This window comes from Helicoverpa zea, chromosome 9, assembly GCF_022581195.2.
Source record: "Helicoverpa zea isolate HzStark_Cry1AcR chromosome 9, ilHelZeax1.1, whole genome shotgun sequence".
NCBI lineage: Eukaryota > Metazoa > Arthropoda > Insecta > Lepidoptera > Noctuidae > Helicoverpa > Helicoverpa zea.
The window spans coordinates 11,627,237-11,653,245 of record NC_061460.1 but is presented as its reverse complement, the minus strand read 5'-3'; the positions used below and the strand labels follow the sequence as shown (position 1 = coordinate 11,653,245).

The window sequence follows — 26,009 nt, the reverse complement described above, 5'->3', positions numbered from 1 at the left end:
AGAAGGAATCACTGAATCATTCAATCCATAATTAAAAACGTAATCACACCAATATAAAGGTGACAGTTTGTGAGTGAGTGTGAGTGTGTGTAGGTATCCCTGCGGGACCGAGATACCGCGGCCCTGGTACATAAAAGGCCTACGATGGAACACGACGGTATTTAGTCAGTAAGAGTCTGACACTCCCTCACCGCTGCTAAACCACAGCGGGATAATGTCATTTAATGATTTTTGGCGTCGTTAAAATAAAGTGTATGTAGGTAGGTATGTTTGTTACTTCTTCTCGCGAAAACAAAACTGTTATCCAGGTGCGGGAAGCGGGTGAAACCGCAAACAGAACCTAGTGTGACATAATTATGATATGTTCTGGGAGCACTTTTAATATAGTTACGTAACCTGATTTACTTGTATATAGTAAAATTGGTAGGTGAATCTAGTGCAGATGCATAAATTAGTTGAAAAACCGAGTAAATACACAGGAAAAATATAGCTATCGAATACATTTTTCGATACCAAAATTCTGCCTTCGCAATCATATTTCTTATATCCACTGACATTTGTTTGTTACAGTTATTTCCTTTCAAATAACATACTTGTACATTTCATACGACATCGCGTATCTTTTATCTTTTGATATAAAAGTTATTGTACTTGAAATTAAACTTCTGAAACATATATTGAGGTATTTCTATTGAGTCGTTAGGAAATTATTATTTTTGCGAACATGTGTGAGAAAACATCAAAGGTAGGGCACATGGAGAACAAAATGACTGTCGGAGATGTCATAACGCAAAATCTCCTAAGAAAGTAGCGTGCTAAAATGCGGGTGTTCGGGGGACGAGGAACGTTACTAGCTCCACCCCTACATGCCTGCTATGGAACCCGTCCATTATTTTCAAAATTAAATCACCAATCAATCAAGACCAATCTTTGAGAGAATGGTTTTGAATTGTTCTAGTTAGTTCGTGTCGTTCGTTCTATGATCACGTTTACCGTACGTTACATGACCTACAAAAGGGCTCCCGACCTATCTTTCCTATGTCATCTCCGTTATCTTTCCTTCCTCCGTGGTAGAGAACAATTTGGTTACTTTGACATTGAATATTATAAAGGTTATGTAATGTCAAGGTTACTGTGTTACTGTTATGTAATTCTGTTGTTTCTAACTAAGAGATAAGTACTCAAACATTACATAACTTTTAAATACTCTCAAACTACTGGGCTCAGGGCTCAAAATTAAAAAAAAATAACTTGCAATATACCTCTTGTCATCATCTGCCTAGCGTTTTCCCAAATACGGTGAAATTTTTTTTAATTTGATTTTTTCTATTATTTTTATTTGTCTTTTTCTACAAAGAAAACAAGCTACCTATAATCAAATCATTTTATTTACAACGAGTTTAAAAAATAACAAATGTACGTAAAAACAGCACTATTTATAATTTCAACAATCTGGCCCCATCACTAGGCTGGCTCACGAAGAATGTGGGAGTTCCATTATATTGAGCTAATATTTTTTTCTTTAAGTTTTCTATTTCACTCTTCTGTACCTGAAAAACAAAAGATTTATTACATTACTTGCTTATACTCTTTATACGCATTGCAATAATGTATAAATCTGAACAATATTGTTGTTGATTCTGTACTTTAAAGTTAAGATAACACTTGGCAAGAAAAAACTATTTTACAAGCCGCTCTGATCGGAAGACGTTGCATGTGTTCTACTATTTTTTTTTACCAGTGCCACTAGATATATTTTTATTTAAAATTGTGTAATTTAACTTATTTACTTAAAGGTTACAATTAATAGTATGGTTAACAATTTAGCACATCTAGAAGCATTTAAGAATTTTTATAGCAACGGATGGCTTTCTAGCGAAAACCTTACAAAAATTGAGAGCTACACTACTGAAACAATTTGAAAAAAAAGCACTGCTGACAGCTACACTCTTCCCGATTAACATAGTCAACATTTTATCCAAGGTACGGGCAGTAGTTCCCAGTCTAACCAAAGCGTTGAGGAGATAGGCAGTCGCTTCTTGTAAAGCACTGGTACTCAGCTGAATCCGATTAGACTGGGAGCCGACCCCAACATAGTTGGGAAAAAGGTTCGGAGGATGATAACGGGCAGTAGTTCCCACGGGGCGCGGGTGAAACCGCAGTAATTAAAACAGCTAGTTAATAATAAAGGTCACTAATAATAACATAATCAGCTTGTAACCTTTCCCTATTATTGCATCAACTGAGTAGAACATAAACAAGGCTGTCACTACTAGATACTGATGTGCGGCTAAATGCAAATGTTACTATTATATTGATTTTGGATACCGAATTAGCCTGATTACTAGTTAATGATAGATTAATTAAGCCACAATACATGCTATCTCATAATGTACCAGTGTTTGAAATTGCAAATAATAAAGCTTTTACAACGAAAAACCACAAATAATTTGCGAGTACTAAAATTATTGAAATTTCAGTTACTTACTGGTAGCGTAAAGCTGCTCATTAACTGGCAGTATTATACATGGAAAAAGTTATTTTTTGTTAAACTTTATATAAATAAACTGAACAACCCGCGATTAATAAAATAAAAATATGGAGTGGGAGAGGTTAACGCGATATACACGCCTATAAAAAAAATATTTAGCCACAGGATTTAGCTCCTCTCGACCAATACAGAAATAGCAATACTATTTAGTCCAAAAAACAAGCATAGATTTTTTTTCTCCCTGAAGCGTGTCAGCCATACCTACTTGTGTGTGAAAATGTGTAAGTAAGAGAAGCACTTGGTATTGATGCACATACATTTACACATACTCAAACATACACACACATAAACATACACACAAATACATACCTATACACGAACACACATATACAATTAAGGCTCAACCGGTCACGTGAAACGTAGCTACCAATAACAAAGTAAGTTCTTACCAGAGTAACAACACATCCCCCGAAGCCGCCACCAGTCATCCTGGCACCGTACACTCCTGGAGAGTCTCGAATGATGTCCACGAGCTGGTCCAGCTCGGGACAGGAGACTTCCATCAGCTTGCTGAGCGAGTCGTGGGATTGGTAGAATAATTCACCGACCTGGTAAGAAGAAGAATGGTGTAGAAATTAGTAATATTTTATGATGTTAATTTGCTCATATTTGGTTAGATTAAAATTGAAACGAAGCTTTTAAACTCTGTGAAATGAAGATATAATTAAAATGGTGAACGTAAAAATTATAATGGTTGAATTAAAACGCTTTCGTACTAGCACAATTTCTGAGCGGATCGTAAAGACAAACCCATAGTTGAGATATAATCAACTTCAAATAAATAAGGAAGCTCTCAATTCCTATTTTCCTATTTCTATTTTCTTTGAAGTCAGCTCAAATTTCTATTGAACTTACCCGTTTGAAATCCTTCTGCTTCATAACCCTGGCCACTTCTTCTGTCCTGCTGATCTCTTCTATGACGTGTTTCGCTCTCATCAGCACTTCCTTATCGCAGTTCTGTTGTTTTAGCTCTGAAACAATACTCTCAGGATTACTTGGTCTGCCCCATAGGGTTGCCCCAAGACTGCTGGGGCTACGAGATTTTTCGAAAGAATTCCCTAGAGACTGGACTGGTATACAAAGGGCTTCAGAAAGAACATGGATGTTTTTTAACAGTAAGAGTCTGAAAATCTCTTTTGCTTCACCCATATCAGAAGGGGTAATTTGAGGATTATCCTCTATGCAAAAAGAGGGTACTTATCGAAACAATCATAATATCAACTCCTCGAATAATGACCACATTATAGATTTATTCATATTATTCATTCATTAAACACCAAATAGACCAAAATTATAACGTTCATATAACACACTTATCACGTAGTTTGAATCACACAGTCGGAAAATTAATACAATTCAGCAAACATGTTACAACACTTTGAAACTCCTATCAACTCACTATGAGGTCAACGACCTCCAGTTCGAAGACATCACCAATTGTTTCACAGTTCAAGTACTTCAATAATTATGTGTTAAACACCTAGTTAACTATTGTAACTAACCCTAATGAATTTACACCGGATTGCTGCTAATTAGTCCTGTCAATATAATTACAGTGTTTATTCCTGTAATTTGCACAGCGACCTAGATTAAGCTGAAGTCATGATCTAGTTTGCATTAGATCGATCAATAATATGGAGTTTGCTAATGATTGTTACACTATATCAAGCCAGAGAAATATGTATTGTTGATTGTGTTCTTAAAATACACAATCATGTAAAGACTTTTTTATATTGAATTATTATAGGTATACCTACTAGCCGTTTTCCCACATGTATAAGCGATAAAATATGGCCTATGCTACTCGGGCAGAGCGTAGCTTTCTAAAAGTGAAAGACTGTTTAAAATAGGTTCATTAGTTGCGGAGCCTTTTGAGAAAAAAACAAACAAACAAAAAACTCCTCTTTATTAGGCCGCTGCCTCGAATTTTGCGGGCAGCGGGGCGGCAGCGGCGGCGGCGTGGGAGCGGCAGGATCTTACGCGTATAATCAAATGGACCGGCCCTCGAATACAGCGGCGCGGGGAGCGGGCAACGAGCGGTGAGCTCCAGTCAAACGGTGACCGCACGCGCCGCCGCCGCTGCCGCCCCGCTGCCCGCAAAATTCGAGGCAGCGGCCTTAATGTTAAAATAGCTGATGTAGCTCCTTAGTCTTCCATGTTTACGTCACAACACTTTACATAAACATGTTTACGTATATCTTAGCAAAATTCTATTGATTTGTGTTTCCAAAAGTGATGTCTGTCTCTATACTTGCTATATGTGTGTACGGCAATAAATAACAATAAAACTTGATAATAACAAAAGTTACAGCAAAAAACTTTGGTCACCAAGGAATCATACTTTGTGAGACCTGATCAAAAAATAACAGTAAGTGCCAACATTATTATTCTAAGCTACAATAAATTGTATCAAGATGGTAACAAAATAAATTATAACTTAAACTTCATAACATTATCTTCATAGCTTATTAACTTCATTTTTAACAACTTTATTTTATTAACTTCATAGCTTTAGAAAGATCTTATAAAAAGTGTTTTCTTGAATAGACTGCACCTGGTGCCTTGTAATTTCTTCACTTTTATCACAAACAAAACAATCAAAGTAATTAAGTATTTAATCGGATTTTGTAGATTTGGAAAATTATTTCGATTGAAGTGTAGTTTCAATATTGATTAAGTAAAGAATAGAAGCGGCTTTTGAGAAGTGAAATGTTTTTTTCTTAATTATAAAACAATTAAAATATATATATATATATATACACTATATCTAAAAGGCGTCAAAAAATTCATCCCCATCGCTGTCAACTGGGAGCGTACCCAAGAGGCTGGCAGCATTACCTCGTTGGATGGCCATGCTGATCCTTTGTCCGAGGTAATAGCCAGCCTTTTGGTCACCGCCTAGACAGATCTTTAAATAGGGTGTGCGCATTCGGACCCCACGACCCGAGGGTTTCAACCCCAAACGGTTCGAAAATAATAGTTGCCGACAAGGCCACTATATTTCCGCCGCTTGAGGTTCTCCGCGGCCGCAGCGGCAGCAGCAGCACAGCACGCAGAACTTGGAAGATGGGATGGCGCAAGAGTATCGACGCAGGTTGCATCCCATACTAAAGGCCTACCCATCTTCCAAGGGAATAAAGACATGCCGTCTGGTCTCTTGCCGTCGTCGCGCGCCAAGTCGTTTGGTTCCAGTACAGCTGGCACCCCGACGGCAACAAGAGCCCGACGTATAATGTCGTTGATATTTGCGTGCCGCGCAATACGGCCCGCACTACGGCTGCACGACAGGCCGTGGTGTCCGAGGCTGGTGACAGCCTCACCACAGTGGCAGCGATGAGGGGAGCAGCACGGTGCTCCTAAACGTAAACAGGTGGCGAGGCGGAGCGGCGATCTCTTAAGGCGACGAATTGGTCAACAATAATTCCATAACCGGCACGCGCATCTAAGGCGCCAAAAGGGGTCGGAGCGTCTGAGCGGGGCGAGGATAACAATACGCGCGCTAGCTTATAACTAAAAGTCGTAAGCGACAAAATGATTTTGTAATTTTATTATTTAGAAATGATAATTTAATAAAAATTCCTTCTACAATTTTAAATGGTATGTATATACTCAACTACTAAAAAAGTTAAGAGGCTTAAATCGGTCCCGTTTGCCCATAAAATGTGAATCTCTTTTTAAAAAGAGGTATGTTTGATATATTTTTCTCTGTTATAAAAGTTACCTAATCATGTTTTGACGTCTAACAAAATAAGGTTTATATCATGAACTTTCAGGTAACCAAGTTGTATTTTGATCCGTTTTGTATTTACTGAGAAAAATTGAGATCCTTGGCGCCAAAAATTCCAATTCGTCCTCTTAATTATTGATTTTATCTTTATTTTTACTCCTATAAAGGTACCAACATTTTATAGTTGTTTCGCATATTTAAGTGTTATCTACCTATGTATATGTAGTGTTTTCTACAAAAACTATTTACCATTAAATTCTTTGTTATTCTAAATGAGCGTTTTAGCAGCGGAGGCGATTGTGCTTAATTGATAGGAACTCGAAAGATTCCCATTAGGACATGAGATTACTGACTAATTTTAGTAAATTAGTCAGTAATCTGATGTTGTACAAAAGAAAACAAAATAGACGATATCTATGTTAACTAAACAACCTTTCTTTAGTAACTTCCTCTGTACTTTAGCCCTTAAAACAATTTACTTAAAATGTTTTCCGCAGCTGTGGTTTTTCCGAACTTTGCAGAAGATCGCTTGAGGAAGTTCACTGTCAAGTTCGTGATAATGGATCAAAGCAGCGGGTATTGAAACTCTTTGCTTAAACGTAAACAGCTCTGATTAATTAATATTTGTTGTTTTTGGCCAGTATTTGATTAGAACAGTTTAAATGTTAGCCTTTTTGGAATGAATGGAATATTTTGTGAATTTTTCAATGTTTTATTTTTAATTTACAAAATGGATTTTTTCGTTTGATTCTTCTCTAAAAGCCTTTGTCACTGATCGGAAACTGCACTTTCTTCAACGAAAGATTAAACTCAAAATGAAATTGCATTATAAACAACGCATTAAAACCGGGCACATTTTTATACGAATGTTTTATGGATAGAAGTCGTAAGAAACATATTGCACTATGAACTTGAGGTAATATCAAAAAATGTTCAATTTAAAAATACTTAAAGTGAAAGCACTTTCGTAGTCAATTACGTCGCTAAAAAACAATATAAAATTTTGTCTAGATGCCATGATATTCTTAATTTGTTTCCTGAACACCGAGTCAAATAGATCTTGGCAGTAAGCAAAAAAATGGCAGAATTCATATTCTTCTTTTTAGCGAGACCAAAGTTAATCGAATTTATGTTGAAAACACAATATTTCGCCCTCAGTATTGTCAGTAACAGCATGTAACTTTTTTCTGGTCAGGTGTTGAGGCAGATTGTGGCACACAGAATGTGCCTAATTTAATTACTAAAATTCTTTTACGTAACCTTTTTTTGAAGTAAAACAAGATTGTCTTTTATTGAATATAGACACGCGTTTGACCACTATCTTACCTTATGAGAAGCACGCTTTCTTAGAAGCAACCTACATACTGTTTACTTGACAATTCCTAGGTAGTAGTAATCAGGAAGCACAGACTCTAGCAAGAAGTCCCACTCCTTAGCTGTACACATAATTATGTTGCTATAACCAGAAGGTACTCACTCTCCAAATCCTCAATCCTGGCTCCTCTAAGCGACGATAATCCCAGTCGGTCGGCCGCCTCCTGGCACTGCGCCCGTCTCGTCGGGTACTCGCTGCCAGTCAGCTGATGCTTCACGTTGGAGTTCGTCACCAGAACTGCTAGGTCTCCCAGCTCCATTGGGATCTGTTGGGATTCTAATGACCTGGTGGAAAAGTGAATATATAAAAAAAAAACTGAAAGAATCGACATGCTGCGAGGATCCCAAATAAATAAAATTGGAGTAAAGACAGGTGGGGGATATAGGTGGACTTTGAAAATAGAAAAGTATAATGATTTTGAGCACCTTTTACAAGAGGATATACCTAAAGGTATTTTCAAATGGGATAGTTAGTAAGTGCCAGGTCCTGATTTGTAAATGAAAGTTACGAAACTGTCGATTGAGGGTGTCCATCGTATATTAAATGCGCATTTCTCGTCGTATGTAACTAGTAATAAAAGCGTTTGAATTTATAATTCGTATAATCTAAAATTATGTTGTTATTAATGGCAAAGACTGGAGCCAAAATGCATGTATTTTACCTGCCAATTTTCATGACGAAACATACGTACACGGGTTTATCTACAAACATGCAAACAGAATCAGTCAAGACATTATTTCCTTGTTCCATATATTTTTACACAACCAACGAATTCCGACCACATTTTAAAGAGATTAGGGACTATTTCTGTCATCTGGTTAATGTTCCATTATCTGAATTAACACAAAATACGACGGAAAAGCTTAATTGTACCCGAAATTTAATGAGAAAGTAAATAGAGTGAGCACATAAGAGATCCGTTTTGAAGCTCCAAGACTTTACAAGGATTTGATGGAAATTGTTACTGCGTATCGCAATCTATAAAGTTGAAGAGTTTATTTGTTTGCATGTTTGAAGTTAGATTGTTTATTTGAACACGGAAATCTTAGAAACTCCTTGACTGATTTGTAAAATTATTTCTGTGCTAAATAGCCAATTTATCTAGGTTGTCTATATATATGAAGTCGTATCGTAAAACTCACGGGACGTGGCTGATTTCCTGTGAAAATTAGTGTGGTGCACCATAAAATACTAGTGACATTTCAAACTGTGCAACTAAGCTGAAATGTCTAATGTGTGTGCCAGTAATTGCCCGAGGGCACTTTTGAAAATGGAACAGTGTCTATAGCTGCTTTGTGACAGAAATAGATAAGGCTGATAGTACTTTCCTGGATAAGTACCTCCATGAGATAGAACCTCTATTATTGGACCTAGGCGATGTGAAAAGTTATTTTCTTCAAATATCCTAGGTAGGGCTATTTAAAAAGGTTACACTCAAGAGAAATGAATTTGAATCAGTTTTTTTTTTTGTAATAATGCTTGAAAAGAAAACTTATGCACTTCATTTAAATATCTGTAGGTATATACATGCAACGTGAAAAAAAAATATTTTGTACCTACAAAGATAGAAGATACCAAACTAAAAACAAATGTAGTGGCAATGGACAATTGTTGAATCCTAAACATAATAAATAATGATAATAATGACGAAATAAATAATAATTGAAATAAGTGTCTTACATTAATTTTTAGTGCCTAAAGTGAATTAAGCCAAGGTAACTTTAAATTAGCTCATATGTAAGTTTCAGTACTTAATAGTTCTTTTACTGCCTACTGGCCCGGACTTACTGCTCTCTAGTGTAAAATAATCAGAAGAATAGCCAGTACTCTCGGAAAGTTCCAGACCAAATTATTTTTAGAAGCTTGATTTCGGCTAAGTGAAGCCACACATTGTTTGTGGCTAGAACTTAATATACTCAGCAAAATATACGCAAAAACATTTTCTTATTTTCCGGTAAAATAAAACAACAATTACATAATAAAAAAATACCTGCAATTAAAGTAGGCCGAACATGTGGCCGACCACCCAATGGGTAAGAGTCATTTGAACTTCATGAGTAGACATCGGTTCATGTAAACTGCGACGAAGAAATCTTTCTAAGCATATAAAAATAAGGTCGATTTCCTCTTGTTTTCCGTGAGATAAATTAACTTAGATAGATATTAGATTACCTATTACCTTACCGAAATTATACACATTATATCACTTTCTTGGCAGACTGTATGTACATACAGCATCCTTATAAAGCCGTATTTTACGAAGAAAAGTCAATAACCCATATTTTACGAAGAAAATTTATTTGTATCCATTTTATTTTATTTAGGTTTATCTAAGCTCAGACCACGATAGAACTTACGACACAAATGTCAGACATAAAAGTCTATACTAGTTCACGATTCAATAATTTGTTCGATATGAACTGGTCCGACCATTTTCTCGTGTCACAATAAATGTTGTTTCACTGGGTACAGTGTACACCCCGCACATTACGGAGGGATATATTATTTCACACCAAAATTGATAGTGAACGAATGATAAGTATGCTGGCTATTCTTCTTGTTATTTTACACTAGAGCGCAGTAAGCCCGGACTAGTAGGCAGTAAAAGAACAACTAAGTACTAAAACTTACCTATTAGCTGATTTAAACTTACGGTGGCTTAATTTACTCTTATTTTTAAACACTAAAAATAAAAGTTAGGTATAATTCTTTCAATTTATTGATGGCAACGTTTCAAATAGGTTTAGGAATCAACCATGCGTATGTATGTGTAATGTACAACGTACGATGTGCTCGAGAACAAGAAGCAATTTTGTGGTCATTTTAGAAATACTAGTGGACAGTGTAGCTAAGCTTGGTATAACATCATTTTCGGTCCTGTATAATATTTCAAAGTTTTCAGAAGCACAAACAGACAGCGGGTAACACAGATAACAGTTTTTGACTAAAGCAGAGACGAGTGAACGGGAAACGCACACAGTAATTGCGCACTTAATTAAAGATTCATTATGTCTGTCCGTCCGTGACTTAGCTTCTAAATCCCACTAGCCATTGGTAATGCATGACTACGGAACTCTATACTACTACTATACGTACCTAACACTATTAGTTTACATGGCTCGATACACAATTAGCCAGAAATTTTTGACACATTAAGGGTCAATCCCCACTGAAAGAGCAGCGGCCGGCAGCGGCCGTAAATGCAAGTGATTGAGCGCGAGCGCGGCGGGCCGCGCGGCGCCGCGCTGGGCCGCGCCGCGCTGCGCTCTTACATTGTCCGTGCTCTTACGGCCGCTGCCGGCCGCTGCTCTTTCAGTGGGAATTGACCCTAAGAGTGCATTAAATTTAAAAAAAACGTGAGCATCCAGCCACTCGTGCATGTACCAAAGCAAGATTCTCACCCGCGTGATCTGTAGCATGTGCTTCTGAAATAGCTTGGCTTTCTCCACTAACCTGCAATCTATGAGTAAAGCATGGTCCTTCTTGCCCATGGTGACGATGTACTGGTCCATGATGCCGCACGGCATGCCGGGGAACTCGTGCTCTGCTTTCTGACATAGCTTGGCTTTCTCCACTAGGCTGTAAAGAAAACAACTGTTAAGTACTCTGATAATAAAGTTTATACTCTTTGGAGTAGTCTGTTAAAAAGGCTGTGATATTTTTTTGTATATGTACTTTGTTATCAACACATCATCATCTCACATTAACTTCATACGGTCAATCAAAGTATGGATAGAAAGAGTAGGCGCAGAAAATAGATCTATCAATTTGCAACCTGGAATCATAGTCCACGTTCAATTTTCACGAAACTGTGCATGAACAAAACGTTTAACCCATCTAAATAAAAGTTATATCTACCTGTCTGTAGAAACATACACATAGTAAGCCATATCATTCAGGCCACAATCTATTTTCTCAAGCTGATCATAAAATCATGGTTACAGCGTTGCCGGTAACATTTTCAGACAACTAACAGGTCTAAACAAAAGCATTTCTCTAGAACAGTTTTGCAACCGTTCACAGTTGACATAACAGCTCGTGTGACGAATCTAATCTCCATTTGACTGCCCCTTTTGTTTCGGTTCATCTAGCCAGCACCCACGCAAGCAGGTTTTGCAATACTGATTTAAATAGCATGAAACTAAATTGTTGAGAGATGGTTATGTGTAGTGTAACAAGCTTTTTGTTATTGTAAATTAAAAACTAAAAAACACGCTAGTCATGTATTATCATTAGAACTCATAGCGTGTGCAAAATTTCATCCTAATTGAAGACCGAGAAGTGGGTCAAATTAAGATTCCAAGATTTTCTTACATACATAGTTGCAAGTAAAGCTAATTAAATAAGCGTGTCAAAAAACAAAATCCGGTCGGAAAATCCGCCAGGCTGAAAGCGCTCTAAGACAAATGAGGTATGGTTTGTTCAATGCCCTTATTTGATCTACCAGAAATAAATTACCCATATCGTGAATGAGCTACCCTTCATGTATTTGAGACAAAAATATGTCGGTTTAACCAATTTTTGGCCTATGATCTAATCAATTCGAATCCTTCAATCCTAAAAAAAAATACCTATTCAGCTTCTGAAAAAGGCTTTCAACCTTCACGGCAATGTCCTCTACACAACTGAATAAATCTTCGCTTTGAAACAAGTGAACATACATACACACATAACGTAGATATGAACTGCTATTTAATTAAAGTCAATTTAGAGGCGCCGTTTAATTATCAAGCGTTAATGAAACTACTGGACCGTATGTTCAATAGAATTAAACTGTCATTGGACGCTTTTTTTTGGTTTTCCTTTCGATTTGGCTTAGCGTATAGAGCAATACATGGTTGGCGGTTTAGAGTGGTTGACTCCTTAACGAAGTTTGATTGTTCATTTAGTTGATTTGCTTTACATACAAATTGTCATCCAATAAAGTCCACAGTGCCATTATTATTATTTTTTTTTCAACAAAACTTGCTTGCTACTTTCACCAAGAGACCCCTTGAACCCATCGGAGGGCGAGTAGTAGTAGTATGCTAACCTTTTGTCCCGTCAGCGGGGGCCAATTTATTCCAATAATTTTTGACTCTTTGACCCAATATGTAGACAAAACAAAAAGCCCAATATGTATTCAAGGTTTAGGCGAATGTAAAGAGAAATTACATGTAATAATGTTATCCTTTTCCTAAGAAATCAGAACTGCTCATTTGAAGCCCTATACAAAATACTTTTATCTACAGAAGTCTATTCTTGTTGGAAAACTAAAAAATGCAGAAATAAATAATGTTAGTAAGTTCTGTTCATGTACATATTTATAAAAAGCTACACCTACGAAGAAAAGATATAAGTAGATATCCTTATCTATATTTATTTTATACTATTTTTTTTATCCAATCGCCAGAACTAGGACGTGGTAGAAAGGACTTGGTCCCGGGTTCGATTCCCGGTTCGGTGGACATTTGTGTAATGAGCATGTTTGTTAGCCGAGGTCTGGCTGTTACAATATTTTTACATATACAAATATGTATATATCAAATCAAATCAAAAAACCTTGATTATCAGGCTGCATTGGCCCATAGATATATACCTTAAAGACTAACATACATATTGTATTATACAAAATTGTTAGTATATAAAACATAAAACTATGTTAAAAGCACTTCACTATGTAGCTATATATAGCTGTATGTGCAGCTATAATAGTTTATCAGTTGTGTTGGTACCCATAACACAAGTTATCTTATAACTTACCATGGGGTTAACCGACCGTGTGTGAAAAGGTGTCCCGATGTAGGTACAGTTATAAAAAAAACAAAAGGCTGATGATTACCTACGCCCAGTGCTACTCACCTCACAGTCCTACCGGTCAGACCTTCCAGCAGTGTGAAGGTAGCTACTTCAATCGCAGCACTGCTGGATAAACCAGATCCCATTGGTACGTCTGTCACGATGACTGCGTCGAAACCGCTCACTCCACCTTGGTTAAACAAGATAGTTTTATCATTAACTAGCTTCTGCCCGCGGTATCACCCGCATCCCAGATGGTGAGAAAAGCTGCTCCTGCCATTCTTGAGTTATAAAATGTGTAACTAACACGACTTTCTTTTATGTATTTCTTTTATATACATATATGTATATATAGATAGTAATCTTTGATATTGACAGCCTGCCTTTTTAATGAATATTCAGATAGGCAATAGGTTATTGTGATTACTATGGGATTTTAGAGGATTGATCCTGAATTTGGACATTTGGTGGAAATAAAGGTTTAACCGATAATTTTCAAAAGAAAGCAAATACATCAAACAAGTAGCCTGATATTTGCTTTGAAAACCATGCTATACGTAGATAATTTATGGCTGACTTCAATAACCTATCTAACGATATACATACTAGAGATACGAATTTTATGGGTTTTATGTCAAAATTGTATATCCAGTTAGCAAATAAACAGACAGGTTATTGAAATTCTCAGTTATTTGCATAATAGGCATAACTATGCAAATAACTGTAGCTTGCATAAAACAGACATCTCCTTTATTGACTACATTTTGAGTTCACACAATGATAACGTTCTTTATTGTCCAAAAACAATACTTAAATAGAAAGAGCAAACTAGCGTAGCTTAAAAAAAACTTGTAAATACTTTTCAAAGAAGTTCTTCGAAGCATAGACAAGTTTCTGTGTATTTTGAATAACTTTAAACTTTGTGTTAGCTAGCGAGCTCAGTTTTGAAGTTACTGTAGCGTTAAGTTATATGAGTATTTTGTCTTACATACTACTTAATTAAAATAGTAACGCAATGTAAACAATATGCGTTCTTTAATTGGAAACCTTTATAAAAAAATCTATAGAAGTAATAATTATGATCTTTATTTTTTTCGACATATACATATAGTGTAAGAATCTCTGAAACATAGAGAAAACCCTTAGTTTTCAGTATTCCAGCTTTAAAGTTTAGTTTAAAAACCACTTACGTAAAATATGAATCAGAGTATCAAACCTTATTAAATAAGTTCTCTAATTAAAGCCACTTGTGAGAAAAGGTTATAAGGAACAAAATACTCCTACATATTTGGTAAAGTTGGAACACAACACCTACACCTTAAGTAAAGTACCTAGTTTGAAGTAAGCAACTACATTACCTACTTATATTAAGTGCTCCTGCATTTTATAAATGTAGTTTTGTAAATGCCATACCTATGAATAAAATCTAGACCTATCCTGAAACCCTGACAATCAAAGCGGCTACTATCAGACAATAATGGCTATATGGAGAAACTTTCACAATTCATACAATATTTAAGATAATTATGTGAATTTCCCCTTGATAATTAGAAAGATTGTCAAAATCGAATACCAAAATAAAAATGTACAGCAGACTCTGACACCGGTAGTTATAATCAGATTCATATTTTTAGTCTACTGTTATTTGTCTTTTTCTGTTGTATTTTTATTATTTTGCTTATGTCGCCTATTTGCTCAAAATAAATGAATTTTCTTTTTTTTAATATGGTATAAAATACTACTACTTAAAATACTAACCAGGAAAATTAGCGACCACCCCTTTAACATAGTTAGCCCACGCCGGCGGGCCGGGTCTCAATGGCTTCGATGCTGTGGGTGCTGGGAATTCTGTCTTCACCTCCTCGTCTGATCCTAGCACGGAGACCAACCGACATTCTCCTGTGTTGTTTGTAGCTCCTGCTATTAGGGTCACGAACGGTAAAGCCTGGGGAAGAAATGGTAATATTATGTAACAAAAACCTGGTTGACAACACTGATGATCAATTATTCCTGAAATATAACTTGTTTGAGTAAAATTGACTAATTGGAAATAGGACTTTTGTGTCCCAAAGTTATAGTTAGGTTGATTTTAATTTCTGATTTTGTAGTACAGTTTTCATCTAATACCTTCGCTTTTCTGAATTTAATTAATAACACTAATATCTTCAGAATAGAGAAATTAATGAACCAATTATTCAAATGGCCAATTTAGGAAAAGTCATTTTACGGGAAAGTAATCTTTTTTTGTAAAGTCATATATTTATATTTCACAAGCTGACATTAAAACAACGCAATAGACTGTACGTTCTCAGAAATTATTAAGTATTTAGTATTTTGAAGTGTACAGTAAACAGCACATTAGTGGTAACTGTCATGCACCTTAACTCTATAGTAATAAGCACGATTTTCCTATAAAACTATTACCACTGACCTGAAGTTGACTGTACCTGTTAGTTAGGTTTTGTTAGTAACACAAACATCTATCGTTAATTATTATTCAACCTATCTGTTATCGCCACCCGAAGATAGTAGTCGGCGGCGGGGACAGTCTCCCCAGTTGATGCGACGCGAAGAAGATGTTAAAGCGCCGGTTACGCCGCACCCCGCGCACCCTGCCTGTGCGCTGAAGAACTTGGCACGAAGTCACACAGATACGCCTTCTCGGGATCAGGATTTCAGGAATAAAACACGAGCATTTCTTGGTTCCAACAGTCCGGACGCGTCGTGTTGCTTCAACGGAGGCTCGATGATGACTGACTGTGTGGGCGCCGCGGCCCGCCTTTTATTGAGCGGGTCGCGGGCCCGCGTTGAAACAACACTAGCGCTCGGTTGTGGGCGGTTTTATTTGTCATACATAGGTAAATTCTTATATTACAATGTATTTATTCTAGTTACAATTCCAATTATAATTAGTTTCTAATACGTATACATTACGTTATATATTATTCCCATAAGAATCTACCTAGTTTTCTATGCTAAGTCTCTTAGTCGGATCACCATTTTCTAGGCTAGACCTAATCTAGGAAGCCTAAGTGGTGATCCTAACCTTTGGCCTTGGAGACTTAGCACATGGCTGTGATCCGTATGTACCAACCACCCTTTGACCCATTCATGGTCACGAGGTTGTGTCCTGGCTCTCTGGCGCTGACACCCCTCGGCGTTTTACCCTAGGGTGGTGGCACTTACCGGATTCCCTAACCCTGCTCATCACGTCCCATGGTGAAGAGCAGGTCGCCTATTCCTGTAACTAAGCCGCCTTTTCACCACTAGCAGCAGCGGGGCGAGGCCCTTCAAAGCATGCTGCAGGCGACTTAGTTCTAGGTATCCTAAATATTGACTAAATAAAACCACCCCAATATAATATGTTTATTTTCCAACATTACTTACAAATATAAGACATCTTAACTTATTGTTAAGGTACACATTAAACTTAAACAACATAACACTTATACGTACATAAATCACAGTAAAACATGGCACATAATAATTAAAAAATAACATCTTATCTTAATCTAAACATAATATTACTACATAAAACAAGTAAACAAGACACTTAAAGTTACGAAATATTTACAATTCAAGGAAGGAGACCGGTGCGCGCCTAACTGTGGACGGCTCTGCCTGCCACTACTTGAGACCCCCGTGTCCGAGGGTCTATGTTTCGCTCGCCGCGCGTAGTCCGTCGCCGACACTATCTATCTGCTATTGAAAGCAATATCAAGATATTCACAAAGTTTTTGTTTTAGTGTAAAACAGCTGAGCCGTGTTTTGTCTTACTGGAAACGGTCATTTATCATTATTAACAAAACACAATTAGAAACATTTTACTAAATCGAATTTCGTGAGTTTACAACTGTTGTAGGCGACATTTAACAACATTTTGTTATAAGTTCGTTAAGGATTTATTAACGAGACTCCAGATTCGAATTTATGAAAACTTGTATCCTGTCGCTCTAATGTTTTTTTTTCTTTCCAAAGGTACGTTTGTTAGAACACTGTTATACAACCGGACATACAGCGCCATCTCAGCGTCAACCCAAAAATCTACCCGGAAGTCACTATTCACCGCGAACGAAGTCGGGGACAAAAGCTAATTTTATTATATGGCAGCCAAGCTTGATTTCAGAACAAAAACAATTAAAAAATATTGTTTAATAATGTGCAACATGAATCAGTGGTAAAAGGTATGTCATAGGAAAACTTATAAAGTTCTTCATTTCTTACCACAGGCAACACAAATCCTTCGCAGTAATCAATGTGTTCTCCAATGAGGTTGACTCGGCCCGGTGCACACGCCGCGACTGTCGGCTTGCGACCAAACGCTGCGACAAATTTGTCGCACGCTTGTTTTAGGAGCACCGCCTCACCTTTTGCTATCGCTTCATTGGACATCTAATAATTAGAAAAAAACCTTTTACAAAAAAAATAAATCTTATTTAAATAATGTAAAATCGACCCCTTAGCTTTATAAATATTATGCTGAAAACCTCATCAAAATCGGTTCAGGAAAACGAGATGTAATGACGTGATGAAATAATCTTCCTTTTTTGAACTTGGTTAAATATTTATTTATTTTAATTTTTGTCAGATGACCGTCCTGATCCACCTTATCTCAAATTACTTGAAGTTTTATACAGCATTTTTATGCTGCATACAATTTATAGTTGTAATCTAAGTCGTCATCATTTTATTCCTATCTTTCTTGTCATGATGACAGTACACCTGGCATTTTGCTGACATCAGTTCTTTGTTTTGAAGTTACCTTTCATTTGTAATTTTTTCAAATGACACTTTTACAATGTAGGTACCTAATTTTTATATTTTCAGTTTTCATATGATTTCATTTCCTAGTAACATCGACCCCCTTCAGTCTTTAATACTTATCTTCGTTAAATAACTAGATAACATTATTACTTCGATAGTATCCAATCTAACTTTACAGCTTTAGTTTATGGTCAAGCCCGATAACTGCAGGTTATCGGAACTTCGTGCTGTTAGTCAAGATTTATCAGTATTATTACTGTATGCATAATATTGTTTTACAAGGCGGTGTTTAGTTCATAGATTACCTGTTTTACAAGTTTATTTTTATAATGGAACAGTGTAATATTTTTTAACACGCTTGTATTAGCTTCACCTGTAACTAAGTATGTATGTAAGAAAATCTTGGAATCTTAACTTGACACACTTCGCGGTCTTCGATTGGTGTGAAGTTTTGCACTCACTCTGAGTACTGACGAAAATACACGACTAGTTTGTTTTTTAGTTCTAAATTACAAGGAAACTGTACTAAAGCGTTTATTCATTTGTTTGTTTTATTTACACGACTTCAAAATTCAATTACTTACATAAATCAGTTAGTGTAAGTACAATATTTGCAATGGAAACTTAAAAACAAAGATTATATAAAAAAATAAAAACATAAAATAAAACTTTAATATAACGTATTTTCAACCAACTTTTCAGGTTTTTTTTTGTCTTTATTACTCGATTTTAGTGAACTTGAATTAAGCATGGTAGTACTGAATGATAAGGCAAAATGAACTTGTTAGTTATAATAAGTTAGTTTGTCAGATTTCCAAAACTTCTGACTTCTTGTGACGTCTGTCACAGACAACAGAGCTGAAGCTAAAACTTCTAAATTATCATAATCATATTGTTTATAGTTCGGCCATTCAGAGAATGCGTTCCTGACACGTCGCGATTGAACTGACGACGTAACTTTGCAATGGCGTTGCAGTTACGATAAAAATATTTTTGCTGGTTGTTTACCGTTTTAACAATTGAGGAGCATTAAAACAACATTATTATATCAATAATCAATGAATGTTATTACGTCGTCAGTTCAATCGCGACGTGTCAGGAACGCATTCTCTGAATGGCCGAACTATAGTTACAATATACTAATAGTTTATACTTAAGGCGAGGAATTGGTCAACAATAATTCCATAACCGGCACGCGCATCTAAGGCGCCAAAAGGGGTCGGAGCGTCTGAGCGGGGCGAGGATAACAATACGCGCGCTAGCTTATAACTAAAAGTCGTAAGCGACAAAATGGTTTTGTAATTTTATTATTTAGAAATGATAATTTGATAAAAATTCCTCCTACAATTTTAAAGAGTATGTACATACTCAACTACTAAAAAAGTTAAGAGGCTTAAATCGGTCCCGTATGCCCATAAGATGTGAATCTCTTTTTAAAAAGAGGTATGTTTGATATATTTTTCTCTGTTATAAAAGTTACCTAATCATGTTTCTACGTCTAACAAAATAAGGTTTATATCATGAACTTTCAGGTAACCAAGTTGTATTTTGATCCGTTTTGTATTTACTGAGAAAAATTGAAATCCTTGGCGCCAAAAATTCCAATTCGTCCTCTTAAGACAGCGAAAATAACTAATTTACCATTATCCTCCTTAAGCGTAAATACCTACCTGTACTTATACTAGAAGTTTATTAACAGACTTCAAAAAAAGGAGGATGGTTCTCAAGTCATCTGTTTGTTATTTTTTCATTGTTACTCGATTTTTCGTAACTAGCCAATGTCCCGCGATTTCACTCGCTTCCCATGGGAACTACTGCCCGTACTTGGATAAAATATAGCCAATGTCACTCGGGAAGAGTGTAGCTTTCAAACATTATGATTATATGATAATGATATAATCAGTATACATTGATGCAAGAAGTCTTCTTTATACATACGTCACTGTTTGACGTCATCTCACAAGCGACATACTGGCGATATCCAACGACTGCTCCCAGTATTCTATCTTTCTGTGGTTTTGCTTACAACAACAGATATATTGAATTTTGGGAATGCCAGTTAGTCTACATCTAAATTCTTTCTAATTCATCTAAATTCGTGTCTCTATGTCAATCACGGAGACACTAATTTGTAAGCCGAGTCAGATTTATGCAGGATACGGGTTAACCACAATACATTTTCGGTCCTGAGGCAGGTTTTTGAACCGAATGCACGGCTCTGCGTGAAAAAAGTATCTTGCAAAAGTCAGACCCAGTTGAAAAATGGTGTCACAATGTAAAGGTACTGTAATTAGGTATCGTTAAAAACAGGATCCAATCAATACTGATAGTAAAACCTTTACCAGAACATTTTAAAACATCATTCAGTTATAAAGTAGGTCGAATGCTTTTAATAGCATCCTGCAGGAGGTCACCATGAACTCATGCAGGAGAAAATACCGTCGAAAAGTTTAAAATATTGTTACATAGGTCATAGGGTCATAAAGCTGTCGGTCCCTAAATGGTTCTTTTTCATAACAAGTTCTTCCGTGTTGTGGAAAACATGCTAAACATTTTTGACTATATTTACTGACAGGTAGCCATAAAGCCTGACAGCCAGTCTTAGAAAGAAAGAAGTTGAGAAGGTCAGATAGGCAGTCGCTCCATGCAAACCATACCTCGAGGGATATCCTGAGGATACTTCGACCGACATCCTATACAGAGTAAGCTGATTGGAAAATCCTAACTAATATTATAAATGCGAAAGTAGGTAACCCTGTCTGTCTGTCTGTCTTTTCTTCAAGCCTAAACTATTGAACCGATTTGTGTAAAATTTGGTACAGACATAGTTTAAAACATGAGAATGGGTATAGGATAGCTTTTATTACAAAAAAAAAATAGAAAATAAAATTTATTTCAGACATATAGCGCCATATGTTGGTCAAATAAAAAATCAGCCGGAAGTCACTTTTCCACGCGAACGAAGTCGCGGGCAAAAGCTAGTAGGAAATAAGATTTCCTCCCAGCCGCACAATTGAGGACAATTGAACTCTTTATATCCATTTGTAGGCGGGCGCCAAAATTGAGCCTTCCCGAACCCCTCTTAAGACCGAACACGTGATTCAGTTATTTTCGAAAGGGTCAATGTCAACGTAATATGAGTAAGTAACACTTTAACTAACTCAATAGAGTAAACTGTTTTCTGTCGTGACCTTTACAACGAGCTGAATGACAAATAAATCTAATGTGTCTGATGCAGGACTCCGAGAAATGAAATCGGGACAAGTGTCTTAAAGAAAACGTTTTCCATATAACGCTGGATGTGTCAGCTGATTTAAAATGTTGTTTTTTTAGAATATAACACATACAGAACTCACGTTTTTAAAAAATAACAAATCATGGAAATAAAATATGTAGAAATCTGACCAGGAATCTTACAGCTTAGCTAGATCTTAGAAAAACCCCATAACTATTTTCTTAGCAACCGTATTTTTCAATGTCAAAGCAGCCTACTATTGCTTTCTATAACTGATATGTCATCAGAGAAGGGACAACAATCACACAACAAACTTAGACTGACAGGCTCGACTTTCAGGGGGAGAGGTGAGCGGGAGCCGAAATGTCGCAAACACAAATTAACTTTATAATTCGCTTAACTTCTCCAACACTAAGTTTAACGCAGTTAATAAACTTATCGAGCCGTTTGGGGTCTCCGCGTATTGTAAACTTAACTGTCGGCCGATATAAATATGTTTATGATTGGCAGACGGTTTATTTTGAAGGTATGTAATTGTGAATTCAAACCAACGTCTTTTTCGTCTTATATCAAAAAGTAACTACAGCCATTCAGAAACCAAACATTCTAAAAATAATATTCTCTAGATATTTCCAGCCATAGTGGCTGTTTTCAAAGGAGATCATTTTATCAGGAGTCTCGTGTACTATTATGTTGCAAAATCGTACGCGATAACCAGGTTCACTTTTATTCTCTTACGCTCATAGTCCGATGGGAAGAAAAATCGACACGGTTCAAGAGAGACCAGCCATGATCTGCATAGTTGTCTCATCCTCCGACCCTTTTCCCAATCATGTTGGGGTCGGCTTCCAGTCTAACCGGATTCAGCTGAGTACCATTGCTTTACAAGAAGCGACTGCCTATCTGACCTCCTCAACCCAGTTACCCGGGCAACCCGATACCCCTTGGTTAGACTGGTGTCAGACTTACTGGCTTCTGACTACCCGTAACGACTGCCAAGGATGTTCAATGATGATCTGCATAGTTGTCTAATCTCCTTATATGAGAATAGCAGCTGTGGCCGATAATTGGCTAGGAGGACAATCATCACAGCCTGAAAAGAAGCTACAGAAGAAACAAAAAACATCTTAAGGTTAGTCGTACCGTTACTTGAGCTTTGAATGTCAGACAGACAGTAGCTCCGTATAAAATACTAAGTAAGCATTACTCATGCTCTCAGCTGACTTCGTTCCGATTACAAACCGACCCTAACATAGTTGGATATAGGCTAGGCAAATTAATGTTATCACTTGTTAGCCAAGTGTTACGTTATAATTAGTAAGCATCCCTACTTTGACCCCAGTTTAAACTGCGATATTGTTTACTTGCATCTCAAATGTCTACTCATCAAGATTATGACTAGATGTCCTTCAATGCTTTAAATAAGACTTTCTTTCCGAAATTTTAATTAATTGTTGTGACGTGTAGTTAATTGAGGAAAATATGTCTCAAAAGTGAATTTATAACGTCTTCTTTGAGTAATTTTAACTTGAAAATGCTAATCAATTTGATCGATTTTTACGCTAAGAAGAAAACAATACAGTATGGAGTTAGATGGTAAGCTAAATCTAGTCTAGTACAAAATACTTGTGGCTATTGAAAACGCAAAACTGGGTAGTAAGCAGTTACCCGCGATATTTTCTTGTAGATGGACCTACTTTAAGATTATTAACCGTATTTTCTGAATTAATGTAAATTGTTAGATATGTTTAATCCAATCAAAATTAAGTAAGTGTAGTAAATTAGGTAATATATGTTCGTTTTGATGATAATATGATCATCAAAACGAACATACGCATAACTTTTTGATCCTAAAATCTTATAAGAATTTAATCTCGGTCTTCATTATCTATGCGAAATTAAAACGGTACACACAGATTAATGAGGTTATACAAACATTGATAAGAGTGAGTGAACGGAATGAGAGGTGAATGAATGTGACCGTTGAACACATTCGCCATGATCAAAATAAGATTTTTTATACTAAAGTACCTACCTACCGACCTGCCGGGGCTGCGAGATTGTTCGAAAGAGTTACCGCGGCCCTAGTATATAAAAGGCCTACGACGGAACACGACGGTTTTTAGTCAGTAGGAGTCTGACACTCCCTCACAGCTGCTAATACACGCGGGAGAGGTCATTTGATGCTTTTTCACGTCGTTTAAAAAAAATAAAAAAGTACCTACCTATCCTACAAGTATAAGTATTTCTGCGTTTTGACAAAAGACTTAATAAAATAACCCGCAGTTAAAAGAGAGTTAGATAGCTGAATATGGAATACCTACTACTGTTATCTTCACCATTTATAACTCGAGAAAAGATGATAATATAAAAAGGCGGTATAAAGTTCACCGGGTCTGTGTCTACTAAAGTGTACCTCTCTTGGACCTTCTACTGACCAATGCATTTGACAACTTTGCCTACCAATAAACGACATTCGTGCAAAATCAAGTACAGAAAGAATAATGTTCAAACAAAATCTTGATTAGCATTTTCGTTCGAGTAAATCCTTACCGTTAGCTGGGTTTATTATTCTTTCAACAGCTATTCTAGCATTCAATTAAGGATAAAAATTCAATACTAAAGACAATAAAATTGTAGCTACTCGAAAAAACGTTCGTTATCAATAACAAACGAGTAAAATAGGTACTGCTATACCATTACTGCAAACAATTACGAATCGAATATCGATAAACAATAAACGTTTAAACACATCACTACACTTACAAGTGCTCGTTTATTCTTCACTACTTACATAAAACATGAAGTGTCATTGATTACACGTTTACCTCCAATTATTTTACTTTCATTCCAAAAACTGCATGTTTTTAACAAAACTGACGGTTTTACCTTACATATGTTTTATAACACTATTTTTATAGACACTATATAACTTATCAACTCATTTCCGAAGTCTGGACCATAATAAACATTACAGCACTTATCAATAAACGCGTACCTTTTTTTTGTTTAGATATTTTCACTACACGAGCGCCGTCACTCACACAACACAAGCTACTATGGCCGATAGCAATGTTTAATATAAACGTTAATAAATTCTTAAGCTGAGTACTCAATACGACACAATTGTTTTACAATTGACGCGTCATGCATTTGTTTCGAACGTTATTCATTTAAATTGCTGAAGTATTGTGTTACAGAATTTGTTACATGACGTCAGCTGGAGGTGTGGTTCGTATAGTCTTGGGTTACGTGAACAGAGGCTCGTCGACCGTCGTGTAAACAAACATGGAAGGTTAAGTTACAGTGGGTGCGGTTTAATTTTTTGATGGGTGACCGCTTGGTCAGCTTTTTACCCAGTCACAGTTTTGTTGCTTGACAAAAATTTTAATTGCTATTCCCTAATAAATAGTTTTTAAGTGAAAAGTTTAAAACTTTTTCTTTTTGGTCTTGGCTAAAGTTTTCTCCGCTGTTTAGTCAAAATATGGTTTCGTATAAGTACTTACATATATTTCAAAATAGGTACTAAAAACAGAACATTATTCTATACATAACGTGTCCAGTTAATCATACCTTAGATTACTCCTTCTCAACATCCAGAAATGCTTCGGAATTTCTCACAGTGCGCACCAATGCTCCAAAAAAGGCTACATGTCAATAATACTTATCTATCAGAACATTGGAAAATCTCCTTGTCGATGCCACCTGTCAAATCAATTTAACGCGTAAAACAGTGAGTAAAAAACAAAGGAGTATTGGGTAGCCCTGGTAACTGGGTTAAGGAAGTCAGATAGACAGTCGCTACATGAAAAATACTACATAAAGTTGGTTGAAATAGGTAAGACTGGTGACCGACCCCAACATAGTTGGGCAAAGGCTAGGCTGGGATCTCTGATCTCTCTATCTGGGCTAGGATCAGTGAATAATTTAGTTTAGTTTAGACCATTGCGTCAAGTGAAGAATATATTGGGATACCTCAAACGTTTCTTGCTTTCTTTGTTTCTCTTCTACTTTTATTCATTAGGTATTCATAACAGGGACCTATTTTCTTAGGTTCAGTATTATTTTCCCATTTTCTCACAAAATACATAATCTTCATGAAATCTGAAACCAAGACCACTTTTTCATACTTACCTATAAAAAAAAAACTGTATGCCTACCTAATCATATAAAACACGCAGCATTTTTTCTACACTTAAGAGAAATTGCTTCCTCAAAAAATATTGGATACGTATATCGATTCCAGTGCCAATAGTAATATTTCATGACTTCATTCATAAGTTTGGAATCCGGTTAGACTGGAAGCCGACCTCAACATGATTGGGAAAAAGGCTCGGAGGACGACGATTCATAAGTTTGGAATACAAAATTGGTATGGACTATCCGTTCGTAGGTAGGTAACATGTGTCTATGCTTTCACACAGATAAATCAGACCTGAAAATGTCAAACGTACCTACATAGATGAACAAAATAAATCATTTACATACCTAGCTGTAGATTTACATGTTTAAAGAAGCCGTTCAGAAAGTCATAGCAAGACAAGAAATAAATACGTACTAATGTAAGCAAGCTATACCT

General features: G+C 36.3%; 1 protein-coding gene across 2 annotated transcripts; it reads right to left on the bottom strand.

Moving 5' to 3' along the window:
* Nucleotides 1–1,370: 1,370 nt before the first annotated feature.
* On the bottom strand, nt 1,371–24,558 carry LOC124633464 (galactokinase-like). 2 transcript variants are annotated; one of them, XM_047168693.1, is made up of 9 exons: nt 24,429–24,558; nt 17,656–17,823; nt 15,190–15,376; nt 13,495–13,621; nt 11,107–11,232; nt 7,756–7,937; nt 3,407–3,522; nt 2,941–3,099; nt 1,371–1,550 (listed from the first exon to the last, which is right to left on the bottom strand). In XM_047168693.1, exons 2-9 carry the CDS (start codon nt 17,821–17,823, stop codon nt 1,437–1,439), a joined length of 1,179 nt encoding a protein of 392 aa, XP_047024649.1. In that variant the 5' UTR covers nt 24,429–24,558; the 3' UTR covers nt 1,371–1,436. The 2 variants fall into 2 exon arrangements, with proteins under 2 accessions (XP_047024649.1, XP_047024650.1); XM_047168694.1 differs by having other exon boundaries at nt 17,656–17,825; nt 24,433–24,546.
* Nucleotides 24,559–26,009: the final 1,451 nt, after the last annotated feature.

Coding starts and splice junctions, on each gene's coding strand:
- LOC124633464 (XM_047168693.1), bottom strand. CDS start 17,823: ATGTCCAATGAAGCGATAGCAAAAGGTGAGGCGGTGCTCCTAAAACAA. Junction 3,100..3,406: donor AGCAGAAGGATTTCAAACGG/GTAAGTTCAATA, acceptor TCTTCTTACCAG/GTCGGTGAATTATTCTACCA. Junction 1,551..2,940: donor GGGGATGTGTTGTTACTCTG/GTAAGAACTTAC, acceptor TTTGTTTTTCAG/GTACAGAAGAGTGAAATAGA.